The sequence below is a fragment of the Arctopsyche grandis genome, chromosome 8 (assembly GCF_051622035.1).
Source record: "Arctopsyche grandis isolate Sample6627 chromosome 8, ASM5162203v2, whole genome shotgun sequence".
Taxonomy (NCBI): Eukaryota; Metazoa; Arthropoda; class Insecta; order Trichoptera; family Hydropsychidae; genus Arctopsyche; species Arctopsyche grandis.
The window spans coordinates 28,608,837-28,622,709 of NC_135362.1; the positions used below are offsets into that span (position 1 = coordinate 28,608,837).

Genomic DNA, 13,873 nt, shown 5'->3' on the forward strand with positions numbered 1-13,873 from the left:
AAAACAAACTAAAAGCACTGCGCGAAAGATTCAATCGATCATTTTTCTTTTATATTATTTTGGAGAATATGGAGGTACATATGATTTGTCAAATGATATGAAAATGTGCTACACATGTATTTATAAAAGTACGTTTAATATAAAATTCCAGCAAATATAATATAATATAATATATGTAATATAGCGAAAAAAATGAATAGTATGATTCGTGTTGTTACGAAAAATTGGTAAAACTGAAACGAAAAATAAAGCGTTATAAAGCATATGTATGTAGGTAGAATATTTGTCAGTGCATCGGTAATTCCTATAACGGGGACGGTCGCGGTCGTTCCTTGCAAAACGCAGAGTTTACGTAAGCTTGGCGTCCACTTCACCAGCGGGCTGTCGCCGAGTTAGCTGTCGCCGAGTTGGCGGTCGCCGAGTTGACGGTCGCCGAAACGCCAATCATTGAAATCATTTTGATTGAAATTTTAATCCCACACATTTGTACATTTGTTGTTGAAATATTGTTTAAATTGCCTTTTTATTTTAATAAATTAATTGTATTTAATTTATTATATATTTATTTAATTATTTATTATATTTTAGTACATTATTTGTTTATATACATTTATTTTACTTGACTTTTTTTTAATATAGTTTTTTTACTAAAGTTTTTTATATACATTTATTTATTTTTTTATATAAAATCAACACAAATGCTTTTGCAATTAAATGGAGTAGTAGCATCCAGGGGAACACAGTTTCCCAAAGCATTCCGTGAACTTTTCGAAAGCTCTAAACGATGCTTTACTCATTATTAGATCCCCATGATGTAGGGGGCCAATGAAAGAACCCCTGACGCAGCAGAACCCTCCTCTCAGCCTCCATTCCAGGACAGGACCACAGAATATGATCTGCATCCTGCTCCGGAAAAGAACACAGACAAAAGGACTCAGATACCAAGCCCATAGATGCGAGCTTGCCGTTAAAGTGGCCATGACCAGTTAAAAATTGACTGGTCCAAAAACCAGTTAAAAATTGACTGGCCAATCACGCTCAAGGCGCGAAGTGACCCTCGGAAAAAACAAATAGGTTTGTCTACCTTTAGAGGAACAATCCCATCTAAGTTGCCAAGCCGAATATAACAGACTTCAAACTTCGCCAGAATCGAGGATTATCGCACTGTGACTGATTAGGAGCACGAAAAAGGACGCCTAAGACGGAAGCATCTAACCCACCACGAAGTTTTTCTCGAGCAGCTCTTATTTGGACGACCAAGTCAAGTGGCAATGTACCCGCAAGAATCTGTAGTGAGTCTGTAGACGCAGTGCGATAAGCCTGGGTGAGAGCGAAAACGCTGACCACTATTTAATGTACGACGGACCGTCTTTAATTCGACACGATGACTCCAAATGCTAGATGCATACGTCAAAGAGTTCACAAACACAGCATCGTATACAAAGCGTTTTTCATGGAAACCCAAAAGTATAATATAATAATTGTTGCCCGCATAACCGTTACGGTAGTTCGCAGTGTACAGGCGTGGACATAAAAAATACCGCATGACTGCATAGTACATTCAATTTGGGTTTTTTCTCAGAATTCTGTCTCGATTGTTTTCATTTTTTGTTTTTGGGTATGGCGCATATTTGGTACAATGCAATATTTGATACAATGATTTGATATTTGATACAATGCAAGTGTTATAGGTTCGACATTTTTTTGTTGGACGTCACCGCGCAAACATCTCGCAAAAAATGGATAACTCGAAACAGATGACGATTGTTTTAAAACCAAAAATTATTACGTTATTCGAAGCAAATCTTTCTATACGTGAAATATCGCGTCGAGTGGGATTTGGAGAGCTCAGTTCGTCGATTTTTGAAAAAATATCGAGAAACTGTTACTCTGGGGAGGAAACCTGGAAACGGAAGAGGACGTGTGACCAGTTTTCGCGAAGGTCGCCCTATCAGCATATCTAAGTTTCCCATCCGTTTTTGCGTTGTTATCACTACTCGCCACCGGTGTCGCGTCGATAGCTCACACACACACACTAACAGACATTTGTTTACGTTTTCACATTTGACATTTGACGTGTGTGTACTCTATACTGCGGCATATATAATACATTAATGAGTCAGTGTACACTTTTCTTCGAAGCCGTTGATATAGCTGAACACCATCTAACTCCTCTATCATGTCCAACTTTTCTAAAGAATACAAACATAACCCCGTGGGTTCCACATCAGATGACGGTTTATCCATAGAGCTTTTTGCCGGGATGGATTTCATTGTATGCTGGTCTAACAAATTCAAGGTGGATCGTTTCCAAGTCGATAAACATTCCCATGATTGGGTTCCACTGATTTCAATGCTATTTTCATAGTATAGTGGATGTGGTGGAGGCAGTTCAACAGCATGCTGCATTTTTATATGAAATAGGTGGAAAAATGACTAGTATGATTAAGGTAATGAATATTATGACAATGAACATTTTATAAAGCTACATATGTACATAATAAATTTAAAATTCTTTTCTTACAGAAAATATACATTCAATGTTAGACTATTATTCTTTAGAAAAGTTGGACATGATAGAGGAGAGGTAGTAGATGTTAGATATGCGTTCAGCTATATCAGCGGCTTCGAAAAAAAGTGAACACTGAGTCATTAATGGATTATATATGTCACAGTATCAGTACACACACGTCATACGTAAAAAAATGTATGTTAGTGTGTGTATGAGCTATCGACGCGACACCGGTGGCGAGTAGTGGTAACAACGCAAAAACGGATGGGAAACTTAGATATGCTGCCAGTGGAAGTCGCTGCGTTGCTTTATATATATGTTTATATAATTGTCTTTGGCCAGGAAGGTGCATTGGGTTTACCTGTTAGGCCTTCTTGGTGTAAATTAAATAAAAAAATAAAAAATAAAATAAAATAAAATAAAATAAAAAATACCTTCTGGCTTGAAGTGTGTCGTGTGCATATCCTTTGTTCTCCAGGCACTGTCGATGCAAGCGATGACCTAGTTTCGAGCACGTGTACATGTGACACGTGTTGAGTGCATTTTCCTTTGTTATGCTGCGAGCGTGGTTTTATGGGTTCATGCGCTTTCTTTGTTTCCAAGACACGTGTATACGAAGCACGTGTCGACTTTTTAACGAGGCGAGCGTTTTCCATGCGTTAATGACTTTACAGACACGTGTTCTTCCTTTGTTCCCCGGGTACAGTCACAGGGATCGTTGCCCTTGAGTTTATGCGTGTTTGGACAGGATCGATGATGAGATCGTTTGAGTTGTACTATATGCCTACAAGTCTATTTTAAAAGCGTTGCAGATTTGATGCAGAAAACAAATGTAGAACCCGGTAGCCGAATGGAACACCCATGAAAGTAACTTTTGACTGTCGGCACCCCGAGAATTCCGTAGCAGAATTAATGACAAATTAATTTCATAACGGATAAATTAATATGTAAATAAATTTATGTTGTTATTTGTATACCTTTTTATCTTTGGTATTATTTTCTAGGAATTCGATTTGATTTTTAAATCCAACATTCTAAAGGTCTTGCTCAACCTTTCTATTCAAAGCAAAGTCTAGATCCATCAACAATATACACGCTTTGTGCCAAATTGACGCTTCATCTTTCTTTTCACACGCATCCACATTTGCGTATGTATTTCACTATCATTTGAATCCACGAAATTATCCTGGTGAACCACTTTTACCGGAATTCGCGTGCCCGTTTTGATTCATATTTAGATGCATTTGTATTGAACCACAATCGAATGCGTGTATATTCCATTCGCAGCATGTGGAATATTTCCGTACGCTGCCCAACCATCCGAAATTATATGTGAACCAGGCAGTATATGTCCGAGTATTTCATCAGGCAATACTATTGGCATCGCAAAGGGTAGCCAATCACAGGAAGGAGCGGGTCGACCAAGCCTCTCTTCCGACTTAGCGGTCTCCACCCTGTCGAGAATTTTGACTTTTACCGTATTTTTTGAGTAGTAGAATCGAGGGTTTTTATGTTGTAGGATTCTAGCACAACTTGTGCTATTACGAATCAAAACCTGTGATCTCATACATTTCACACCAATCATCGTCGCTCCTGTACAAACATGCATAACTCAAGGGCAACGTCCCCTTCGACCATTCCAGAAGAAATAGTTCATCGCTCGATCGTAAAACGAACGAAACCCAACAGTGATGTCATCAGGAAACTGTAACACGTGTCCTAAGAAGTCGTTTACGCGTGGCACACGACCCCATTCTCAAACAGCGATCATCACAGCTTTCGGTCTTTTTGAATTTACCGCCATGCAGTTGGGCCTCTGCAATGCCGCACAATCATTCCAACGATTCATGCATGAAGTGTTGAGTGGATTTAACTTCTGTTTTGCGTACATCGATGATATTCTCATCGCATCCAAAACAAAACAACAACACGAAGCGCACATAGAGATAATCATGCAACGTCTCGAACGTTTCGGGTTAGTTATAAACGTCAAAAAGTGTAGACTCGGAAAATCGGAAGTATCCTTCCTAGGATACTTGATTACTGCAGACAGCGTTAAACCACTACCTGAAAAAGTGCAAGCAATCAACAACTACCCAATCCTGGACACATACAAAGCACTCCGAAGATTCCTCGGAATGGTTAACTTCTACCGTCGCTTCATACCACACGCCATTGATGCTCAGCAAGTCCTATTCGACGCAACTGCCGGCTACAAAAAAAACGACAAACATCCTCTCACGTGGTGGACAGAAATGAAAGAAGCCTTTCAAAAATGTAATCAAGACCTGAGTAACGCAACGATGCTCGTCCATCCCAAAGAATCAAACACATTGTCTTTAATGGTCGACGCATCGGACATCGCAATAGGAGCAGTCATACAGCAATCTAGCAACGACGAGCAACAACCTCTCGCATTTTTTTCATGCAAATTCAACAATGCGCAGAGGAACTACAATACATATGATTGGGAACTCACCGCAATCTACGAAGCCGTCAAGTACTTTCGTCACTGGCTGGAAGGAAGACATTTCCACATATTGACTGATCACAAACCACTAACGTCTGCATTCACCAAACGAACCGAAGTCACATCACCAAGACGCCAACGCCAACTGGATTTTATCGCACAATTTACCACAAACATAAAACACATAAAAGGTGACTACAACATAGTGGCAGACACACTTTCCAGGATAAAAGAAATAACAATGCCATCCGAGCTCGATCTTGAAAAAATCGTACAGGAACAACAAACAGATGTCGAACGTTCAACAATACGAAACTCAAACACCGGAATGGCATTCCGTCAAATCCAGCTATCAAACGTGGAACGACCAATTTGGTGTGATATATCTACGGGAAACATACGACCTGTTATATCTATATAAGTCTTTATTTGTTTTATGTTAGCTGTATTCTATTCCCACGACCTTTAAATCAATCTGCGAGACGAATTATGTTTCCCCCAAAAATATCAAAGCCCTTCTTAAGCCTGCACAACAAATCGCATGCATCTACTCAGCCATTTCTCGATACATTCAAGACACATATGTTAACACTAAAAATATCGTTTTTCAACTAACTTTATCGCTTTTCTGCATTATTCTCACGACTCTTAATCCGCACAACGAATTGCGTGAAATCTACCCTAAAGGGATACATATGCAAACACTAAAAATATTGTCTTTAATTAGTTTACCAGCATTTTTCACACGACTCGACTCGAATCGTATTCCCTCAAAAACCCTTTTAAAGCTGCGTAACTAATTGTGTGAAAACCATTTCTCGATACACTCAAGGGTCAAAGTATTAAAGTCTTAAGATATTGTTTTACTTAACTCGAGTTCCCCCCTATTTTATCACGAACTATGATTGGTCCAAATTGTTACGTCTATTAAATATATACTGATGTTAAACATATGGAAGGTCACTTGCGATCGAACCGTCTAACTTACAACCGAACCGTCTCTTACTTATCACTTGCGATCGAACCGTCTAACTTACAACCGAACCGTCTCTTACTTATCACTTGCGATCGAACCGTCTCTTACTAATCACTGACTTACAATTGAACCGTCTAACTAGTGACTCGCGATTAGACGACTTAACTAGTAACCACTAACTAGTAACGTGTAATACAAACTTATCTCGTGTATACTTACTACTATTAAAGAAGATAATTATGTTATAAAATAAAGTGAGTTTTATTTACGGAGTAGCGTTCCGCAAAAACGCTTGGTGGCAGCGGAAATATTAATAACAACAAAATACACATCACCCACGAATGTAACAGACCGTATATACCAGTATCATGTCGAAGATCGGTCATCAAAAGCTTTCACGATATAGCACACGTTGGACCAAAACTAACACTTAAAGCTATACAGACTCGTTTCGTGTGGACAAACATGAAGAAAGAAATAAGTAATTACGTACGCACATGCATTCCATGCCAAAAATCAGAAATTTCTCGTCATACGATCAGCCCCACGGAAACTATAGCAATTACCGACACAAGATTTAGTCATATACATATCGACCTCGTCGGACCACTGCCTCCTTCAAAAGAATACACATTCTGTTTGACAATCATCTATCGTTTTACACGATGGCCAGAAGCAATTCCCATCAAAGACATCACAGCAGAAACAGTAGCTAAAGCACTTCTAGATAATTGGATTTCAAGATTCGGTGACGGCGATACGACTATCATAACTTCTGACCAAGGATGACAATAAATTCGAATCACATATTTTCCAACAATTAACTAGACTACTGGGAATCAAATATCAACAGCTTACCATCCACAAGCAAATGGAATAATCGAACGTTGGCACAGAACACTAAAAGCATCAATTAAGGCCTACGATACTGACAAATGGACAGAAGTTCTTCCGATTATACTGCTTGGACTCCACTCTGCAATAAGAGAAGACATGGTATATTCACCGGCACAGCTGACATACGGTACAACACTTCGCCTGCCAGCAGATTTCTTCACCAACACACCAACAGAAGACGCGACAACATTTGCTGGGAAATTATAAAACACCATGCGCGAGCTAAGACCCAAAATACAACATCACGGACAACACAAAACATATTTTGTCAGCAACCATCTACGCGACTGCGAGGACGTATTTTTAAGAACGGACTCCGTACGTGCACCATTACAACGGCCTTACGAAGGCCCATATAAAGTTCTACGACGCAACAACAAGAACATGTGGTTGGACATCTCTGGTTCTGAAAAAGTCGTTACCATAGATCGAGTGAAACCAGCATTCATACAGAACTCGGACACACAACCACAACCAGTGTCACAAGCTGAAACACAACCACGAACACCATCATCAACCTCAACGGAAAAACGATGGTAGGAAAATAAAATGGCCAGATAAACTTGATCTGTAACTAAAAGTATATATTCCTACAAAACTTCAAATAGCGTTGTCACTTGGGGGACAACCATGTAGGAATATAACACAACTTGTGCTATTTCGAATCAAAAACAGTGATCCCATATATCTTATACCAACATGCAGAACTCGAGGGCAACGTCCCCTTTTTATCCCAGAAGGAAGAGTTCATCGCTCGATCGTAAAACCAACGAAACCCAACAATGATGTTGTGGCGGCTCGCTATACGACATGGTCGAGTTTGGTCACCTTCCTGCGAGTGGGGACCAACTCGATTGTGTTCGGAGCTAGCTACTCACTCTGCCTTCAGCTGTCATAAATAAAACACGTGCATTCAACATGCCAGTCGTCTCATTCGTTCATCCCCCATAATGTCATCAGCCGACTGCAACACACGCCTTGAGAGTCGTTTACACGAGGCATGCGTTAACACGAGACAAGTGTTTACGTGTGGCACATGACCCATTCTCATGCGAACGACGTCCTGACGCCGACCCCAAAGCTATAAAACACGTGTCCTGAAAACAGGTCAACACACGGATAAGACACGTGCCCTGAAAACAAAGACATCTCTGCACACGGCACGCCTGGAACTTCCTTATATAAATCCGCACAGCAGACGCAGCGGTAGTCCAGTCCAGACTTTTTCCCCTGAAGCAGGCAACTAGCCCACTTCCCCGTGAATTTTCTGTACTGACAATAAACTTGTATACTGAAGAAAATAAATTTCCTCTGTTATCTACAACGAGTTTCCACAGGCCGCGTTTCGGTCACAACATAACCTCCGGTCCTATAACCCCCACCCCTCTTTCCCCCTGCTTGCTAGCTGTACACATAGTTAAAATACAGTTGCTTACAAACAGATTTACAACCTGTTTCATTGTTATATAATCTCCCGCCATTTTCCTTCTCCTCACACACGCTGTACTGGAGAGAGAGGGAGACAGAGAGGCGAGCCGAACTGAACAGAGACCAGACTACAGACGACGAAGGAAGACACCGTGAGGGAAACCACGCCACGCTCTACCGCCTAGCAACTCTACAAATTACGTCAGGTGGCATCTCAATTGAGAATGCCTGGCGTCCAAACAGACATAAATAATATTCTTAGTTCTGTAGGCATATAGTACAACTGAAATGATCTCATCAGGTCACTGCGACACATATCCAGGAAAGTCATTAACGCATGGCACACGCTCGCCTCGTCAGAAGGTCGACACGTGTTTCTATACACGTGTCTGGGAAACAAAGGAAGAACTCACTGAACCCATAAAAACCACGAACTACGTCCAGGCGTATGAACCCATAAAACCACGCTCGCAGCATAACTAGGGCAGCGCGAGTACCAAGAACAAAAGATGTGCACACGACACACTTCAACCCAAAACGTTTATAAAGCAACGCAGCAACCTCCACCGACAGAGTGAGCCTCTGGAGTTCAAACAGATCACTTCTCCGAAGAAACCTCTTCGTACATACAATAACCATTGTACCAATTGAACGCAAATAAACGATCCTCTTTCAAACTCAACTGAATTTCCATAGGCCGGGAAACGGTCGAAACCTTTCACTCGACCACCTGTCCTATAGTTCAAACTTCAATATCGTGATCTTGAGATAATATAAACGGTTCGGTTATTATTGGTCACAAAGTCACTAAAAACTCTATAACGGAACATCTGGCAGCCGAAAAGTCCATCATATTAAAGATAACTATCATACTAACGAGAACTTGAGTACCAAATATTGTGTATTCACGATTATCATGGCAAAAATTGTCTTTGTGACCACCGCAATGTGACGAATAATCCAATTACCAATATAAACATACTAAAATCACGACATGTACGTAGTGATAATGTAACATCACTACGTACATGTCCCCCCCATATAATCCATGGATTCAATGCAATGGATATGGTAGGAGTTCGCTGCCTTTAGGCTGTATCTTTTGACATTTAGGTTATACCAAGTTGACACGATACGAGTGACTTGCACATCCAAGTGACATGTAAACGTGATTGGCACGTTTCCGAATATATTCGAACAGTTTCATAATGGCGGATCTGGTACTACAGGGTATCGGAGCTGTCGCGGACATGTTAATAAAAGAATTAAACATTTATCAAACTCGCTCCCGTTCAATGAACAAAAGAACCTGGACCCGCAAATGCTTTTTGAGACGTGGTGAATTGGGTGCATGTGACAATTTCCCTAACGAAGTTCAGGAGGAAGAAAAGAATCATTCACGATTAACAAGCGAGGAATTCGAATTTCTCTTGGAACGGATCAGACCAAAAATCCAAAAAGCTGATACTGTCATGAGAGCCGCTTTACCTGCCCAACTAAAACTGCAAATAGCGATGAGGTACCTGGCGACCGGTGATAATTTCCGCACTCTCGAAAGTTTATATCGAGTACCAAAGAGTACCATATCCAAGTTTCTCCCATCGGTTTTGGATGCCATTTACGAAGCTTTGGAGGAATTCATTCAGGTATTTAATCAATAACTAAGTATCCAGTATATTTTATAAACACTTATGTATGATTCATGAATTGATGATTTTATAATTTCTATATTCTTAATATATTAGGTACTTATCATATATATAATATCACTATTCTGTGTGTCCGTTTGAGATAACGCTCGCCGTACTATAATAGTCGTTTCGATTCGACATACATGTGTACGTCACAGTTAAAAAAATGCCTACAAAACGAACGAATCTAATATACGAATATAATAACAAAATAAATAAACTTCTATATAATCTGATTGCTACCAATGTTTCCTCTAGGCCTATAGAAGGCAAGTGTCTGAGAATTTACCGCCATCTATTGAAAATTTGTTTAATTAATTAATCAATGAATTATTTTTTAGGTAGGTAGGTAGATTTTAACATTTATTTTTAATATTAAACAATTAAATATTAACATTAAATTAAATATATTTGAAAAAAATTGGACCGCGTGCGGATCGAACACAAAACCGACACGTTTCTATTTAATAACTTAATTGGTCAACACCCATGCGATGATATTTCATCTGGTACAACAGTAGTATGTTATAAAGGCGCATCCGAGTATCAAATAGACACACTTAAACCAACACGAAAAATACATGTCAGTTAAATTAATGGCCTCTGGATTTCGCAGATAGTTTTAGTAAAGTGATAGTATGCAACTAGTAATTGACGTTACATCGAACAATATGCTGAATTCAAGGACATTATTTTCTTGGCGATGTTTCAGCAGGCTTGGAAAGTGAATCAAAGTTTCTCTTTCAAAATCGTGGATCAAAAAGGAATAATTTGTTTTCGAATGAAATAACTTCTTCTAACATCGAAAAAATTGTTTTTCCATCCCCTGTGGTTTACGATTAAGCTGATTTAGATGAGACGTAACGTCTACCATGAAATAAATTTTTTGGATCCACCACTGATTTTCCGTTAGTTCTGGATAGTGTTTTCAAAGAGAAATGTTTTAATTTCTGTTAATAAGGAAGCGGAACGTTTTCTCTTGATAACCAACGTACCTTGTTATGCAGCAGAAGATCTGCGTTCTCACTTAATATTTCAACTAAAAATTCTTTAAATTGCCGATGTTTAAGAGAGCTATAATGGAGTTGATAATCTTAATCACTGATTTCATTACTTTTTTCTGCAAATGTCTGCACACAAAGCGCTTCTTGATGAATGACGCAATGGTAAGCAAGCACCTTGTGATTAATTTTTCCTTTGAAAAGAGCAACTAACCCTTTTCTTACGCCGGTCATTCTTTTCGCCCCGTTGGTTGAAATTTATCAACATTTTAGGGCACTTTGCCTTAGGATGGAGTATGTTTACAAAAATTATCTCAATTTCATCGACTAAAAAAAAAATAAAAATAAATAAAACAAGAAAGGCAAATAATAGATCTGTGTATTTAATTTTCAATTATCATTTCTATTAAAATTATTTAAATAAACTGCAATGAGAATAAATGTCATGTGCCAATGCAGCCAAAATGTATGAATATTAACAGTATTTATATAATAACAATTTTTTTTATATTTATCCCAGTATGCAATAATTTATTATGTCTCTCGAGGTTAGATTTTAGACTAAATGATTTTAGACAAATTTCACACTTGTAAGGTTTTTCAACTGTGTGAGATCTCAAATGGATCCTAAGTGTATTTTTATGAGCAAATGATTTTAAACAAATTTCACATTTATGTGGTTTTATCCCTGTATGCAATTTTTCGTGTAAAACGAGGTAAGATTTTTGAGTAAATGATTTTAGACAAATTTCACATTTGTGTGATTTTATCCCAGTATGCAATTTTTCATGTGTAACAAGGTGAGATTTTTGAGTAAATGATTTTAGACAAATTTCACACTTGTAAGGCTTTTCCCCCGTGTGAGTTCTTAAATGTCTCACAAGACTATTTTTTTCAACAAATGATTTTAAACAAATTTCACATTTGTGTAGTTTTATCCTAGTATGACAATTTTTATGTCTCTTGAGGACAGAATTTTGAGTAAATGATTTTAGACAAATTTCACATTTGTAAGGCTTTTCCCCGGTGTGAGTTCTCAAATGTTTCACAAGTCCATTTTTATTAGCAAATGATTTTAAACAAATGTCACATTTGAGGAGTTTTATCCCAGTATGCAATTTTTCATGTGACCCGAGGACAGATTTTTGAGAAAATGATTTTAAACAAATTTCACATTTGTGTGGTGTTATCCCAGTATGCAAATTTTTATGCATCACGAGGTAAGATTTTCGAGAAAATGATTTGAAACAAATGTCACATTTATATAGTTTTATCCCAGTATGCAAAATTTTATGTTCATCGAGGTTAGATTTTTGAGTAAATGATTTAAGACAAATTTCACATTTGTAAGGCTTTTCCCCCGTGTGAGTTCTTAAATGTTTCACAAGTCCATTTCTATGAGCAAATAATTTTAAACAACTGTCACATTTGTGTGGTTTTAACCCAGTATGCAATTTTTCATGTAACCCGAGGTAATATTTTTGAGAAAATGCTTTTAAACAAATTTCACACTTGTAAGGTTTTTCACCTGTGTGAGATCTCAAATGGATCCTAAGTGTATTTTTATGAGCAAATGATTTCAAACAAATTTCACATTTATGTGGTTTTATCCCTGTATGCAATTTTTCGTGTGCAACGAGGTAAGATTTTTGAGAAAATGATTTTAAACAAATGTCACATTTATGTAGTTTTATCCCAGTATGCAAAATTTTATGTTTATCGAGGTTACATTTTTGACTAAATGATTTAAGACAAATTTCACATTGAAATAGCTTTTCTCCAGGAAGTGATCTTTTCTGTAAAATAAGTTCAGATTCAATGGGAAACGGCTTCAAGCAAATTTCACTATTCTTTCGGTGAATTGTCGATTGTGAAGGCTCATCGTTCCATATTACATCTTCCAATAAAACTTCTTCAGTCTTGATCTTCAAGCAATCAACTGACCTCAGTTGAGACGATTCGTTGTTTCGAAAACAAGCCTTTCGAAAGCTGATCAACAATTCCAGATTGGTCTTACACGAAAGACACACCCTGTCTGGCAACCCATCGCCTCTTTTGACCTGCAGATGAAAAAAGTAGGATCAAGCGGTGAGAAGAGTTAACCACAATAATTGTAACCTGTAAGCAGCACCGACCTGAATTTGACAGTAGGTCTGAATGCGTTGCTCCAGACGCTCTGGATGAGGACCGCCGAAGATGGAGACGGAAGATTCGGCCGGAGCTGATCCAAGACAAAGCCTGCACTCCATCGTCCTTGTATTAAACTCTTGCAGCAACAGATCGACTCGCCTCCGCCTAGGCTTGTGTACGAACTTCGCGAACGAACTAGGTCGCTCCTAGAGCGCTCCCACAGGTAAACTAGTCGAACTAGTCGAACTAGTCGAACTAGTTCCCTCACTCCTCGTTCCATAGTTCACTAGTTCGTGACCGAATGAGCGAGAGTGGGACGGCACTACACTACCAATACTGCCGCTCGCTCACTGCGCATGCGCGCGCCTCTTGTTCACTCTCTTACGATCTAGTTCGTTCGCGAACTACACAAGACTAAGTTCATTAGCTCGTGACCGAATGAGCGAGAGTGATGTTAACCGAACGTTAAATAAATTTTCAAATAATAAGACACTGTTGTTATCAGGTAACTTATGTTTCTAATGTATAATAACAATTACTATTAACAATTAATTAATTTCTGTCATATACTTTAAGTTCAAGTCCTTAATGAACGTAGAACACTATTTTCATCGAATAAAGTGTCCAAATTGATATTTTTACATAGTAATATGTAATATTTTTTTTCTATTTCATTTTTTTTTTATACTGTGGGAATCTCGTCATCGTCATCGTCATCGAAACATTCGAGAATATTCCACAACAACAAACCACATTCCTCGCAGAACT

General features: G+C 38.5%; 1 protein-coding gene across 1 annotated transcript; it reads right to left on the bottom strand.

The window, feature by feature from the left end:
- Window positions 1–11,335: 11,335 nt before the first annotated feature.
- On the bottom strand, window positions 11,336–13,546 carry LOC143915712 (uncharacterized). The gene is made up of 2 exons (XM_077436468.1): window positions 13,111–13,546; window positions 11,336–13,035 (listed from the first exon to the last, which is right to left on the bottom strand). The coding sequence occupies exons 1-2, from the start codon at window positions 13,222–13,224 to the stop codon at window positions 11,461–11,463; spliced, it is 1,689 nt and encodes a 562-aa protein (XP_077292594.1). The 5' UTR covers window positions 13,225–13,546; the 3' UTR covers window positions 11,336–11,460.
- Window positions 13,547–13,873: the final 327 nt, after the last annotated feature.

Coding starts and splice junctions, on each gene's coding strand:
- LOC143915712 (XM_077436468.1), bottom strand. CDS start 13,224: ATGGAGTGCAGGCTTTGTCTTGGATCAGCTCCGGCCGAATCTTCCGTC. Junction 13,036..13,110: donor AGACCTACTGTCAAATTCAG/GTCGGTGCTGCT, acceptor TTTCATCTGCAG/GTCAAAAGAGGCGATGGGTT.